At 42.1% G+C, this 15,433-nt stretch overlaps 1 protein-coding gene across 1 annotated transcript in view; it reads right to left on the reverse strand.

Annotated features, from left to right (window-relative positions):
• The window catches only part of Dpysl3 (dihydropyrimidinase like 3), a 106,573-nt gene that overhangs the window by 3,729 nt on the left and 87,411 nt on the right, over positions 1-15,433 (reverse strand). Inside the window, 6 exon segments of the mRNA XM_029472077.1 lie at positions 278-457; positions 1,663-1,833; positions 3,829-3,970; positions 4,835-4,991; positions 8,501-8,621; positions 11,382-11,450. Of these exon segments, the coding sequence (XP_029327937.1) occupies positions 278-457; positions 1,663-1,833; positions 3,829-3,970; positions 4,835-4,991; positions 8,501-8,621; positions 11,382-11,450 (840 nt within the window).

Consider the following 15,433-nt stretch of genomic DNA (forward strand, 5'->3'; position numbering starts at 1 on the left):
GAAAGAAAGAAAGAAAGAAAGAAAGAAAGAAAGAAAGAAAGAAAGAAAGGAACTATAATAATGTAAACTAATGTATTAGAATTATTTGGGGAAATGAAGTTTTTCTTTGGCTAAACATTTTTTACACATTCTCTTTGAAGCCTTTGAATTCTGCACATCATTGCTTCAGGGCCAAACTGTTGCTATGGCTGTGCCTGGTCTGAGGAAGCCTGGTCCTCAGAATCCCAGGGGCTGTATGAGACTCCCTTTCTAACCCCCATACCTCATTGGTACTCACCTTCCTCCTTGCTTTAATGCGCTTATAGACATAGTCAGAGAATGGGCTGCAGGGAATGAAGCGGCCAGCCCCCTGGGTCACATGCAGATTGCCATCTTCCAGCATGATCTTTCCCTGGCAGATAACCACCAGAGGTGCCCCACGCAGCTCCATCCCTTCAAAGATGTTATATTCGGCAACCTAGGTTCAGGGATGGGGACAAAGCCATGCCATGGGTGTAGGAAGAAAAGAGAGAAGACTGGGGTTATCTTCTATGTTTCAGACCCTCCTTTGGTACTACCAGGAACAGAGTCACATAGTAAAGCCAATCCAAGCTAAGGACACACCTGCCTGCCTTGATTAAAAAAACAAAACAAAGCAACAACAACAACAACAAATAAAACCAGGAGACTGACATATCCTGGAGAGGGATGGCTCAAACAAAGCGAAATGCCTTGCACCTTTTAAGATTCTCTAATTGGAATTCTACTTCCACTGCTGGTCATATTATCACAAACTCAGCCACAACACCCCCAGGGACATTGCACAGTGTGCCTGTACTTAGTGGCTTAGTGGTGAATTCAGTGACACATGACCTTCAGGCCCCTGTTGGTACACAATTCCATAACACCTTGTAATTTAGAAGCAAAGGCCATTACTACCTAGAGTAGGGTTTCTAACCTCCTTCCTCTCTTGTTCAGCAGGAAGACAACATTGCACGTTAAGGGATACTGGTGGGTGCTAGGTTTGAGTACCACTGCCAGTACTCAATCCTATACTTTCTCTGCNCTTCTAGAAGTTAGGCAAAACTACAAAAAGAAGATAACAGTACCCCCCCAAACAGTGTCCACTGGTCATGAGATTCAGTGTACTGGAAGCAAGATGCACGGCACATAACCACTTCAGATATTATTTTTATGACCAAGTAATTAGGGCCATAAAATTGGGTTTAGGTTTCAACCTTGTAGGAGAATTGGAGTGGATAATGAGGATATTTAATTGTCTTTTCGTTCAAAACGAAGTCAGTTTGAGCCTCTGTAACCCTCAAGCCTTCAGAGAGGAGTTACCTCTGTGCCCTCATCCCTGAATGACTACCTCACTCAGGAAAACAGGGGAAAGAAATAAATAGTTTAAGGTTTTCTTATGCCACTAAAAGTTAGGGTAAACTGGACATGGAGTGTTTACTGTCACACCAGAAACTGGAAGACAAAAATAGGATTATTAACAATTCAAAATTGAAGCCTGCCTGAGCCTGAGCCCTTGCTTTCAAAACAAAATCAATCACAGACAAAATAAAAAGCTCTTCAGGGCAAGATTATTACCACAGACCATCTGAGTCTCTGGGATTGGTCCACCCTATAAGCAGCTCTACAACACATTCTCCATCCCACCACCCTGTGCCTCACCGACTGGTGGTTCTTGGCAGAGACAATCTTCAAGGCATCTGGATCCCAGATGACAAGGTCACTGTCAGAGCCCACAGCTATTCTCCCCTTTCGAGGGTACAGGTTGAATATCTTGGCAGCATTGGTGCTTGTCACGGCCACAAACTGGTTTTCATCCATCTTCCCTGTGGCCTATTGAAATACAAAGAGTACATAACTGGGTTGTCACCAGGAAATATGGAAGCTCTATCTATTGGATGCAAGGCTTCTGAGCCCAGAACAAAGTGACCAAGGAATACAAAGGTAGTGAGTCCAGATTCCATCTATCCAGGAGGGTCAGCTGGGCAGTATGACCTTCACAGGGAAAATGTGGAAATGTGTGGCTTAAGACTTTCCCTAAAGAATGCACTTTTTCTAGCTATCTTCATGTTTACTTAAGCATTTACTTCTACTAATTCCAAAAAGGATCAAAGAGAGTTTACAGTAAAAACCATGTGAGTGTGAGCACCTCCTTCTGTTATATGTGTATATTTGTAGGCTCAAAGGATACATATACAAAACCTTGCTTAGATGGTGATAGTGGACATCCCTGTATTATAGAATTAGGAGGGTTTTTTCTTTAATGTATGTATTTGTCTGAGGTTTATTATTGGGAATGTATCATGTTATCAATTAAAAGACTCAAGGTATTATTGCGAAATGATAAGGATATGTTTTCAGAAGTGTGTGGTGGTTATTTTGTTGCCCTATGGCCATAACAGAATCCTCTTATAGAGTAAGTCAACTATGATTATCACCAGTGACTTAATCTTAGGGGACTAGTTAAAGGCTCCATATTGAAAGAAGCATCATATACAGCATGTATGTTTTATATTAATTTTTAATACATTGAGATANTATCTGTAAGATAAAGAATCCATAAAGACAGAATGCTCACAAAAATAGANAAAAGCCAACCACATGAGAGAAGAGACAAAAAGATTATAATTTCTCTTTTCTTAAAACAAACAGTCTGAGTATGGAAAGAATTAACTTTCAAACCCTGCCTTTAAATTCCCACAAACAAGGGGCTTACTGGATTGCACACATAGATGAAGGAGGTATTAGTTAGTTCAGAGACACTGTACTGGCACTGCACATAGGGAGCAGACTGAATAGTGAAGTTAATATGATTTTTACTAAAATCTTCAGGAGTGTCTTTATTGATATGGCTATTTCTTTCATCAATCTTTATGATTTAACCAGGGGGAAAAATTGCTACTTGGCCAAGGGACACTGAGAGTCAATCCCTTTTATAGGCTAGGGTGTTCACAAGCCTTCAATGTGGGATGCTCCTGCTATGACTTGGTGGCTTTAGGGACAGATGAATTGCTTGCCATTTCAAAGCTTCATATCCAACATTTTATAATTATAAAGAAATTATAACGCTTTTCTAACACAAAGAATGGACTCACTATGCTTTAAACACAGATCATGAAATTGGATGACAGAAAGGTGTATATGGAAGCTGTCTTAGAGTTTCTAGACCCTAGAAGTCATTCCTAGTAGGTGAATTCCCAAGTTACACGAGCCACCTGGCTCTCTGTGTTGTTTTTAACAAAATTTCAAACATTTGATTTTGCTAATAAAGAGGCAGGAGCCAAATGCTGGGGTAAGAGCCTGCTAGCTCAGGGAGGCAGATAAAACATCCAGATGACCCTTTGATGACCTTCATCCACAGCTGATGTCCCAAAACCTAGTTCTCCTCCATGACTTCTCATTAACCCTTCGAACCAATAGCCCCCCCTTTCTACTTTCTGGGTCTCTCTGTATTCATCCTCTTACTCTCTGTTATTTTTTTCCCTATGTTCACTCCCTTTCTGGTTGCTTGTTCTGCCTCTTAATCAATGGTTGACTTTAACCCTGTTTACAATAAACAGAAAGCTCTTGGATTAAAGTTGTATGCTAGGGCTGAGACACACAAGGAAAAACAGGTTTTCCCAGTAAATAACTCAGTCTTGGTGTACACAGTGTGGTCAAACCTCCTGCAACATCCATGGATATCTCATGAGGTTGTAGACCTCACCTACACCCCGAACATACTTTTCAAGGATTCCCTGAGGGACAGGTTTTAGTTTGATTAGTGCATGAGCCTTTGATTTGGTTCATGGATAGCTCTACCTGGGCCACCCTCCCTCAGTCCCTTACCACAGCCTTGTCCCAGATGACAGACATACGCTCCTCCACACCATTGGTGCCTTCAGGGATGGCTGTGAAGTTGTCCTTCCCAATGGCTTTCTGGGCAGTGCTAAAGGTACAGTGGGCACTACCAGAGAGCTGCAGATCCCCGCTGGAAAAAGATAAAGTTGTACATGTTTAGGAGGGATGGCTGAAAAATACTGGGTAACCAAAAATCATGTCTTCATGACTTCATTTGTAATATCTCTATCTCCTACTAAGCTGTGTGATCTTGGCTAAGTTTCCTCTCCTCTTTGGGCTGTTACCCATCCATAAAGTGAGGAAGTAGAATCAGATCATGTCTTCTGTGGCCAATTACAAAGACTCAGATGAAGGCTGGAGAGTTGACTCAGTGGCTATGATCACTCGCACTTGCTGCAGAGGATCCAGGTTTCGTCCTCAGCAGTCATATCAGGTGGCTCACAACTGGCTCTCACCCCAGCTCCATGCTATCTTATACCTTCTTATGGCCTCTGATGTCACCTGCACATGAGGTGCACATAAAGATACGCAGGCAAGTGTGCACTCCTATGTGTGCACACATATAAACACACATACAAATAGAAACTAAACATGCAAGGACTCAAATGACCAGTGGCCTGATTTTTAATCTCCCTATAATTGCTGATTAAGTATCATCATGACAATGCTTTGAGTCCTGAAAAAGAGCTTTTAAATGCCCTGACTATCAGTTGATTAATCTATAAAGTGATGCCTCACTCATAAAATTGTTATGAGGGGCAAGNGAGAGCCCAAGCTTGGCCAAGTTAGGCATCAATTGCTAGAACCATCATTCACACTGGAATTGTGTCATCAGTTGAACTGTGAGGTAGACGAGCCAGTTTTCTGTACTCACAACTGCTGGAGAATTTGATGCTGTAGACACTCATCTACCACTTAAACCAATACTACTACAGCCCCCATCCGAGGTGGCCCCAAGATGATCCCACAGGATACATGGCATTCTGACACCAACCTGGCCAGCAATGAGTTGATGTAGTCAGGTGTGGTAGGGTCAGGGCTCAGAGGTGGGGATGTCACAAAAGCAGCTGCTTTGGCCCAGTTCTTACTCCAGTAATGAGTTCCATCTATTCCCAGGCTGGCAGTGATGGGCTCACCAAAGACCACATTTCCTGGAAGAAGTGGATATCAGGTTTGTAAGAGATGTGTAGTGCTCTGGTCCAGCATATCTAATCAGAACTATAACTTTGCTCAAGATGGTGTCTCTGGAGTGAGGCACCCGAGGGGTTCAAGTTTCTATTCCCAGTTTTATTTTAGGTCTGTTTCTCTATTAAATGTGAACAATGTTTTGAATGAGTGGATGAATCAATATTCACAATAATAAGTCACTAGTTATAAGCTCTGACTGTAAGCCTCACACTTTGAGGCAATTTTATGTTTGACAGGAAGAAAATAAAACTATTTACTGATTATGTGATTNCAGGACACATTAACATGTCAAAGCATTATGACCTAGAACTGATGGCATTGTTTACAATCCCAAACTTCTGAAAGGACTTACCATACATGAAAGGTCTGGCCCACGGTAGATACTCAATAAACACTAGTTGTGTGTGTATGAGCAAATCATTTGGGAATGTACTTATACATGTGTGTGCATGGGTCTAGAGGCCAGAGGCCAACATTGGATGCCTTCTCTGTCCTTCATTTTACTATTTGGGGCAGTCTCTCACTGAACTGGCAGCTCACTGACTAGACAAGGTTAGCTTGCTAGTAACCTGGTCCAAGGACAAGGTTTGACCCTACAGGGTAAAACCCATTCTGTAGAATACAGGCCTCTTACATNGTTTTGTTACTGCTGTTTTATATTTTAATGGTGGTTTTCCTTGACTATGCATTTTTCAATTTGACAACAGTGTCTCGGAACTGGAGACCCAGTAATATTAAATGCATTAGGATGGAACTGGCCCTTGGGTGCTGTATGAGGCTTATGTTAAACTTTTAAGAAAGAGATAGTGATTCAGAAGGAAATGGTTTTCCTTAAAGTTGGTTGGCCCCTCATTTATTTACATCAGCATCTTGGGAGAATCATATGATGACAAGCCTTACGCACGTTTTGACTTTTGTCTTTTTCTACATTCTGCCTCCAGAGTTTGCACAACCACGTTCTATGACATTTTGCAGCCAGCATTATAAAGAGGTTTTGCCTTGTTTCAATTTCAATCAAGTGTTAACAGTTTACTGGAATAGTAGCTAGGGGAAATTCTAATAATGTGTCTAGTTTCATAAGAAGATATCCATGACTGGTTAGTGGTATCTACTACAGAAAAAAATATGAGACTAGCAATAATTGACATATACATCACTATCTTATGGGGTGGTGTTGAAAAAGATTGACAGAGGAATGAAGAAGTAAGATTCAAGGAAAACACTTGACAATTATGAGAAATGCAACCTTGAGAGGACCAACTGTTCCTTAGGACCACATTTAGAATAGAAGTTGGAGAAGTAACATTCTCAATTATATGGGAATTTGGATACTGATCCACCCAGCTGATTGCATGAATTTCTTCATTCAAAACAGCATGATAATAATGCCCATATCATGTCTTAGAGTTGTTTGAAATGTCAGTATTTGTAATATTCATGTCAGTGTTTCACTGTATTACACACAGTGTGTGCGTGTGTGTGTGTGTGTGTGTGTGTGTGTGTGTGTGTGTAGAAGATACTGGACAAGGTCCTTGTTCTTTGACACAAGTGCTTTCATAGAGAGGGACACCCCCCCCCACATCCCTGCCAGCCTTAACTTATAACTTTTTTATACTAATTATGAGAACCAGAGGTCTTAAGCAGCATGGGTGAGAGCTGATGAGATCCTTTGGAAATTGAACCAGAACAAATCCACAAGGAAGCCACATTCCATCTCCCTGTTGGTAGTACTCTCAATTCTCCCTGAGAATAGTTGCCCAAAGGATGTTCATAGCTTCAGTATCTGCAGCCCCTTATTTTGTCCCAGAATTGCACATCCCCTTATCCCTGGAAGAANAGCTGTGTGAGTCCTCCTTACCAGACAATCACAAGTCAGAAGGCTAATGGGCAGAAGTTTCTGTCATGAATATGAAGTATTTCACACCTGAAAACACTCCATCATCAGGTGATTCTGAGCACAGAGCTCACATGGGATACACCAGCAGAGGGCAGGTGAGGTTAAGGTACCAATTGGAGAGGGTGAGTGTGTGGTCTCTCCTGTTCTTCCTTTCTCCCTCCTTTTCCCTCTTGCTATCCAGACCTCACTTCTAGCAAGGAGAATCCAACTGCTTTCCTGGTTCTCCCAAATGCCTCTTACCCAGGGAGTAGGATCATTAACTGCTGAGACATAAAANAGCAGGTTGTCCATAAACATGGAAAAGTGGGGAATACTCCAGAACCTCACCACTAGGAAGACATTTGGACACCTAGAAAGACTCCTCTCCCATTGGAAAAGGGTCCAGAAAGCCAGAGAGCTGAAATACAAAGCCAGAAGTCAACTGGACTGCCCCTCAGCACCATAGTCACTCTGACATTGATGTTCCTCAGGATCACTTAGCTGATGAATCACTCATTTTGGGTCTCTCTGCTACCAGATGGTCATCAGCACAGGGTAGTAACAAGGCATGACTGCCTGGGGAATTTTCTTTCACAATCAAGCACAGCCCACATCTCTAGTTTCTCAAACACACCGAACCCAAGAGTCTATCACAAAGGACAAGGAACAAAATAAACAAATAAATAATAAATAACAATAAAAATCTTTGAACAAGGAGTTCAAGACACTGCAAGCCTTGGTTAAATTAACAACAGTGGAAAGCACAGCAAAAGGCAGAAAGGCAATGAGGACAGAGCCCTGGGTCATGAAGAACACAGTGTAAAAGCCATCCCACTCCTTTCTAAAATAACTTGTTCTGACCTGAATGATCAGGTGGAGTAACCACACCCCTGTGATGGGCTCTCAGGACTGGAAGATGATGCTGTCTCTGGGACAGCCTTTGGTTCAGAGATGCACACAGTTCCCAGTCAAGATAATCACAAATTCTTAGATGCTTGCTTGAGCCATTTCTTCATTGTTCCCTTCACTGAGAATTGAGTACAATAGATGCCCTCTAGTATCATCTATTTCTGTCATGGTTAATACTGGATGAGGAACCACCAGGGAGATAAAAGAACTAAGAAAACAGTGGATGAAAATGTTAGAGTACTAATGTCATTGCCGAAACCCTCCAAGCTAGCCATACCCCAATTACAACCAATTCTTTACTTATTGATGGCTTGTTTAAGCCAGTTTTAACCTAGATCTTTGACTTCTATATTTAGCACAATATTGACTGGGGTGTCTATTTATGAATCTCAGATAATGTGAACTGATAGAGGACAGATGGAAAGTGAGTGGAAGATGTACTAAATCTTGGAGAAATTAATTTGTGCTGTTATTTTTATTTCAGGCAAGTTACTTAACCATCCTGAGCTTCACTTTACTATTTGGCAGATGGAAGAAACCTTGGAACTCCAGTTGTACACAGAGCTCCCTAGAGAGCATGGCAAGAAACAGAAGAGATGCGGTTTCTATTACATTGGGCAGCCTGGAGAGGAAGGGAGGACCCACATTGTGCAGTGGGAGATTCATCATCCTGGGAGCACAAATCACCTTTCTTCCTGGCTTGTGAGATGAGATCAGCAGCGCTCTTGCTCATGACCTTGGTGACATAAAGGGGACAGTTGGTCTGGCTGGCAATGGTGATGGCACGGAACACAGCCTCAGCTTCCAGCTACAAAAACAAATCCCAGCAATCAGTAAAGCAGAGCCCCTCACCCTTTCCAGGCCCTGCCTCTACAACAGGTGGTGATAAGGTACTTTGGTGAGGCTAGGAACAACCCAGGAGGGTCTGAAATTACACAGCCTGAATCTGCTTCTGGGATTCATCTTCCCTGTTCCGTTCCTGGACTTGCCTGTGTCTCTATCCCTCAACAAAGGAGGAGAATAGCCTAGTGCTGTGTCTAGGCTACTGTCTGTCATTGTACCTTTCTCCTCTCCTATAGTTAGCATAACAGCCAACCCCCCCAAAAAGCCTCAACTTCCCAATCTCAGGGCAGAGGCTCTGGGAAAGCACAATCCTGTCAACCCTAGCTGAAGGCCATCAGAAAGGCAAGGATATCAAGACATTTCCTGAAGCTATGGGGTCAGCAAAGAGTTAGTTCTATGTAGGATTCCTTATTATGGTAATTCCCGAGCTTCACAGCAGCACAGCCACTGTTTTTATTACTGATCTCNTTTAGCCTACTCCAACTTTAGAGTTCATGCTTTCAAATATGCCAGCTAAGCTAGCTGCACTTAACCCACAGGGAATACTTATTATCTTGATTAAACAAGTGAGATGTGGGAGAGCCCAGGCTCCCTTGGGTGACTGAGAGTGAATACTCATTCTCTTATATACAAGCCAGGTAACCTCAGGTAGACCTCACAGCCTTTCAGTGCTGCTGCTTTCCTGCCTAAATGGGAGAACCAGAGTCCTGACATCTGGAGCCGTTTTAAGGATGAAACGACCAATCTCTTTGAGCTATTAGTCCCTGGAACACTGGCCATTAGCGTGACTATTGGTTACACTTTCTGAGCAATGAGAAGTCTGCTCTTGCCTAAATCCTGACCAGTTCAGCTCAGCCTGAAGTAGAGAGAGAGAGAGAGACAGACAATGGCAATTCCTCATTGAATCAGCTGCCATTCCTTTTCATATGGATATGACTTTCTGGGTTAGCTTGCATAGACCAATACTTGAAAAACAAATATGCCTCAAATGACTTACAGATGTCTAGTGGCTGCATAATGCAAACCAGTCACNCCATGGTGACTGTGGTTCAGTCGGCTTGAGGAACTGGTATGCTCCAGAAGGCTCTGGGGGACAGGTAAAGCCCTTTAGGCACCCAGATACTNCACACTGGAGAATATGCTCAGTGCCTATTGCTCTGCTTTCTGAACATTATCACTTGAGATTATATCTGGGGGTGGGGGGATTTGAAATGAAAAAGCATTGGCTTTTCCTATACTCACTCACCCTTCATACCTTTGCTGACCACTTCAGCAGCCCCATGTTCCAGCCCTGGCACCTTTGATCCTGCTCCCTCCAGCACCGAAGGGTTTTCTGCACTTCAACAACGTGACTATCTTTAGAAGGTTACATCACGTTTCAACTTTACTCAAAAGAGCTTCTGAAGCTGGATAGATTTACAGCTAAGTGGCCTTCTTACTAAAAAGGAGAAGGGACTGGGAAAGGTTGAGGTGGTGGGGGTGGAACAAGGTTGAAAAACAATCCAAGGAACAAAAATAGGCTTTGCTGTGAAATCCCCTGGCTGTGTCTAAAGGAATCTGTTTNGCCAGCCTATCCCTCCAGAGACCAGCATTTCCAGTTTCACAAACAGTGTTGACCACTGTGGCCAGCTAACACTACATAAGTGATTTTTCAGTCCTTCAAACATGATCAGCCCATGAGTGACCTCTAACTTTTAGATTCTTTACCCATGCAATGCCACTACCTTAAGTGGGAGGACCATGAATAATACCTGAGATAACACCTGGAGTTAGCACTGTCAGGAATAAGTGTCTCTTACAAAGAACCTGGAATCATTAGGGCACATTTTTTTTTCAGGAATGTTGTGTGTATCTGGAATGTTCATCATTAATTTACAGATAGTATCAACTGGCAGCATCTAGTAAGCTGGCCACATTCTACTTCTCCATCTGTATGCACCTGATACAAGTGTATCATTTGGCTTACAAAAATGTATAGCCCCATTGTAATATGAAACTTTCCCTATATCTGTGTTACATTTAAATTCTTGAAAGCTGTAGAAGAGATGAGGGAAGAACTAAATGTTTAGGTTCTCCTTCTTCAGTGGAATTTGCCATACTTGATTAGCTAAATTGACAAAGGGGGGGGGGTAGAGGAGGGGGATTGAGATCATGCAAGGTGGCAGTTCAGAAGAACCCTGCTTTCAGATAGGTGGGCAATTAATTCCAAGCTCTGAGCCCTGTGCCAGCAGCAGTTCCTGACATAAGAGACAAGAATCGAAGGGCATATTGACTGTGAAAAGTCCTACTTCCCACATTGTCAGTGTTTTAAAAGACTCATTGCAATATAAAAAAAAAGTGCATAGAATTTCCCTAGAATTTGGCATGATTAGCAAAGATTGAGACACACTGATCTCCTACTGAAGGCCTAAGGAGTGTAAAGCAAGCGAAGGTCAGAGATGAACATCTCTATTCTACCTTCTAGCCAGAAGAGGTCTCTGTGAGAAGTCTCCCAACAATGATAGATTGAATCATAGATTCTATCACATTCTTCCAGCCTCACTTTTGCCTAAACTATGTGTGGATATGTCTCAGGCAGGGCCAAACAGAAACATTCCAGCTATAAAGTGAGTGACACCCTAGGACTGTGACAACCAGTCTCCCAGAAAACACTGGTGAAAACAACCCTCACTGCCATCTTGGTTTTTTCTGCATGCTCTTCCCTTGAACCCCCAACAAAACTCACCTCTTCCAGTCTGCTCAAAAAGTGGCCTTCTGGGCCAGTTATCCCCATTTCCAGCATCCGTGCCTGCTCCTAAAATAAGAGAAACAAAGTGGAGAAAGTTCTTAGATGACTGCAGCCAACATTTGGGAAAATAATATCTNTATGCTCTGGGCTAAAATGCATTCAAGGGGGAAAAGAATAAAATTTATATGTTGGGCAAATATTTATCTCCCCAATTGGAGCAATACAGTCGAATCTTTAAATTTTTAACTGGTTTCTTTTTACTATTATTATTAAAAGGCAAATCATTTGATAAGAGTGTCCATGTTTTATCTAAAATTCCAGTAAAATGTCACTTCTTCTTCACCTCTTTCAGACCCTGCTCCCTGGGAACATCTCCTTGCCTGACTTGCTGGCTGGTTCATTCTTTCCTTTATTTCTATTCAAGGAAAGCTATTGAGCATCTGCTCCATACTGTGCTCTGATTTAAGTACTTGGATTAAGGCCATGGAGCTTAAGGTTTAGGGCCAGATCCCCCAGCCTCTGGTCACCTGCCTTCTCTATCAAACTCATCTGGGCTCCGTTAGTCCAGGTGCAGACTTCCAACCCTATTCCGACCTAACGAGATGCTATAGTTTCAAATTCTGACAGCTCACATATTAATATCATCCTTGGCTCTAGGTTTGTCTATTTTAAATACATGAATAAGATGAATGAATTCAGAATTCAAGCAGAAAGAAAATCATGCCTCCTGATACTATTACCTGAGTTACTGTGTTGCTAAAATCCTATTTACAGTATAGGTATGACAGAAAAAACTTCTTCTTCTCATGGCTGATTCCTACTATTTTTATCCCAATGAACAAGGTTTATGGAGAAGCAGATGGATGCTGAACATAGATGGGGGTGGCAGGAGTCCTAGGCTGCTGTTGTCTGCAGTTACACCCTGAAATTATTAAGGCTAGCTCCTATCTCAGCCTTGTGCCCTGGGAGANCCTGGAAAAGCAAGAGAGTTGACAGATGAAACAAGCCTGTCTCAGCTGGTAACTACAAAGCATAGAATTAGTATTAAAAGGATTCTTAAGCCTCTTTTTTTGTGTTGTTAGTAATTCAAATACAGGGGGATGATGAGGGAAGTTCCTATATGTGGTGATTAACCTTGATGGTCAGTCTGTTGAGATCCAGGTATCACCTCACAAATCACAGAACACTGATCTTGGTCAGATAGGATTAGTTTATTGAACATTGCCCCAAAACTGATGGGTAAGGGCCTCAAGTCAGACTGGGCAACTGTGACCTTGAGTCAAAATCCTATATGACTTTATAAGCCTGAAATCTACAAAGATCTGTGTCAAATTATTCCACCAATCAGGATTTAGAGATAGGGAATTTCCTGAGGAACAAGCCTTTATTTTACATTTATCCTGCTTGCTTGGGGTATTCATCTGAAGCTGGGGACTTGACTTGTCTAGCATTCATGTCATAACAGGATGGACCTTGTCTAAAGTTCATGTCTCAACTTGCCAACCAGGATATCTGTTACCCACATACATGTCTCTTTCTGTCAAGTGAGGTATCAGTTCCAAGAGAAGTCTTCAGAATTTAAACTTTATTTGACCCCTACTCAAAAGTCTTATTCTAAATAGGTTCAGGTGTCTCTCTTATGTTGTGATCAATCCAAGGGGCAGCTTATAAAGGCAAATACCATAAAAGTTCATNCACAGGTGCAGGATGTGTGGCTGAGTGCTTGGTTCAGGTCCAAGCTTATTGTGGTTAACAATACAAAGTGGTTCTAACTGACTTCTGACGTGATTGGCTTCCAAGAACACCAAAGCACAGAANATCCTAGTGATGGCAGTAACAACATGTGAGAAAGTTTCCTTATGGCATTAATGATAGCACAAAATGGCAAGCTAGACAGGTAACAGTTACCTCTGCCCTAACAGTCTACCCANAATTGATTGAATTTGTGATCACCTAGGAGACTAGATTAGTTGAGGCATACTTCCGGGTGTGTCTAGGGATAAACTGAGGGTGGGCCAAATTGTTCCAGACAAATAAATCAATCAACAGAAAGCCAAGGGCTCAACACTTGGGAGGCAGAGGCAGGCAGATATCTGAGTTCAAGGCTGTTCTGGTATGTAGATCTAGTTCCAGAACAGCTAGAGCGACACAGAGAAACCCTGTCTCAGAAAAACAAACCAACCAAACAAATGAACCATTCTCATTGAATGAATTCGGGACATATTTTCTGCCAGGCTCCAGTGAGAGTCCTCCCTTACAAGGCACATAAAAGTTAAAGTTTATAATTAAACATCTTCTGCCTTGTATAAACCATCTTCTGGTCACATTTGTTAACCCAGGATGAAGCCAGTTTATCAAGGTCAAGGTCACTCTTAACACACTGCTCCCATGAGTACATCATAACAATAATGATGTCACTCTTCTGGTCACAGCACAGCTGTGGCTTATTCCAATGAGGAAATGACCCTTGCTTTGTTTTTGAATGGAACATAGTAAATACAGAGTAAATATGTTTTTAAATTTTGTTTATTTTAATTCAAATATGATTACATTACTTCTTCCTTCCAAACCCTCCCATATAGCCATCCCTCAATCCCTCTCAAAAGCATGACCCTTTAGCCTGGTTTTTTAAAATTATAATTGTTACATATATGTAACAGCAAAAACATATAAGCAACCTGTGNAGTCTTTTTGGAGGGGCTTGTATGCACATAATCTCAGTGATAACTAATTTGTATTAGATAACTAGTCACCGACTCAACCTGGGAAAGGCTAATTCTCATTTGTTTTCAATAGTTATTTGTGGCCTGTAATTCTTTGCCTAGGGGTGAGGCCCCATGAGATTTTGTTCTTCTAGATTATCATATTAATTAGGGTTNTTGCCTGGGTTCTGCTTTGATAGCTATAAGGTGGTGTTAACATGGGTGAAGTTTCCCAGTTGTTTCTGGGAGACACAGGCTCACAGCTGACTTCCTAGTCCTGTGGTTCTTACAAGCTTTCTGATTCCTCTAATGGTCCTTGAGGGTTAGAGGAGCTCTGTTGTAGGTGTATCCACTGAGGCAGAACCTCTCTGTGTTTGACCCAGTTTAATTTTCCATGATTGTCTCTGTCCACTGCAAAGGGAAGCTTCTATAATGAGGAGTGGGAGATACATTTCTCAGTGGGTTTAAGGACATTTCTCAGTGTGTCATTTAAGAAAGCTCAGCCTAGCTTAGCAATTTGGAAAATCCTTGTTTGTACCCAAAGGAGATTTCATTTTGCTTTTTTGCAGAAGCAGAGCAGGAAAACTCTGAGCGGAGCAGCTGCCTTCATTTAGATGACATGATATAAACTTCAGCTCAAGCTTAATCTAATAAATATGCACTAGAAACACATCCAAATGGAAAAATGCCCCACTTCTTCTTCTTTATGGAGAACAGACCTTTCCAAGGTCAGAAAGAGGTGGAATGAAGTGGAAGCCATGGAGCATCTGCACTGAGGAGCCACAGAGGGGACAATTCTCCAACCAAGCAATGACACTACAGGCCCTATAGTATCTACAGGCCTGAAATACAAGGAGGAGGTTGGATTCCATGGAAAGAGAGGAAGAGCTGGGGCCACTGGCTGCAGGGCTGAACACCTGGAAAGAGGGGAGGGTTTACAGTTCTANCACCCATGGGTTCATCAGGCAAACAGGGTGATTTCCCTCGATGTGAAAATATTTCATTAAATTTGGGGTTGGGGGAGAAATGGGAAGAAAGCATATCCCTTCACTAATTAGCTTTCTTGGTCACAAGGTGGATGGAATTGCATACTTAGCTCACCTCCTCCACTCTCAAGATACTGCTGAGTTTTCATCTTAGCCATTCAGACTGGTATGAGGTGGAATCTCAGGGTTGTTTTGATTTGCATTTCCCTGATGATTAAGGATGTTGAACAGTTTTTCAGGTGCTTCTTAGCCATTCAGTATTCCTCAGGTAAGAATTCATTGTTTAGCTCTGATCCCCATTTTTTAATGGGGTTATTTGATTTTCTGGAGTCCACCTTCTTGAGTTCTTTATATATATTGG

The sequence above is a fragment of the Mus caroli genome, chromosome 18 (genome assembly GCF_900094665.2).
Source record: "Mus caroli chromosome 18, CAROLI_EIJ_v1.1, whole genome shotgun sequence".
Lineage (NCBI taxonomy): Eukaryota > Metazoa > Chordata > Mammalia > Rodentia > Muridae > Mus > Mus caroli.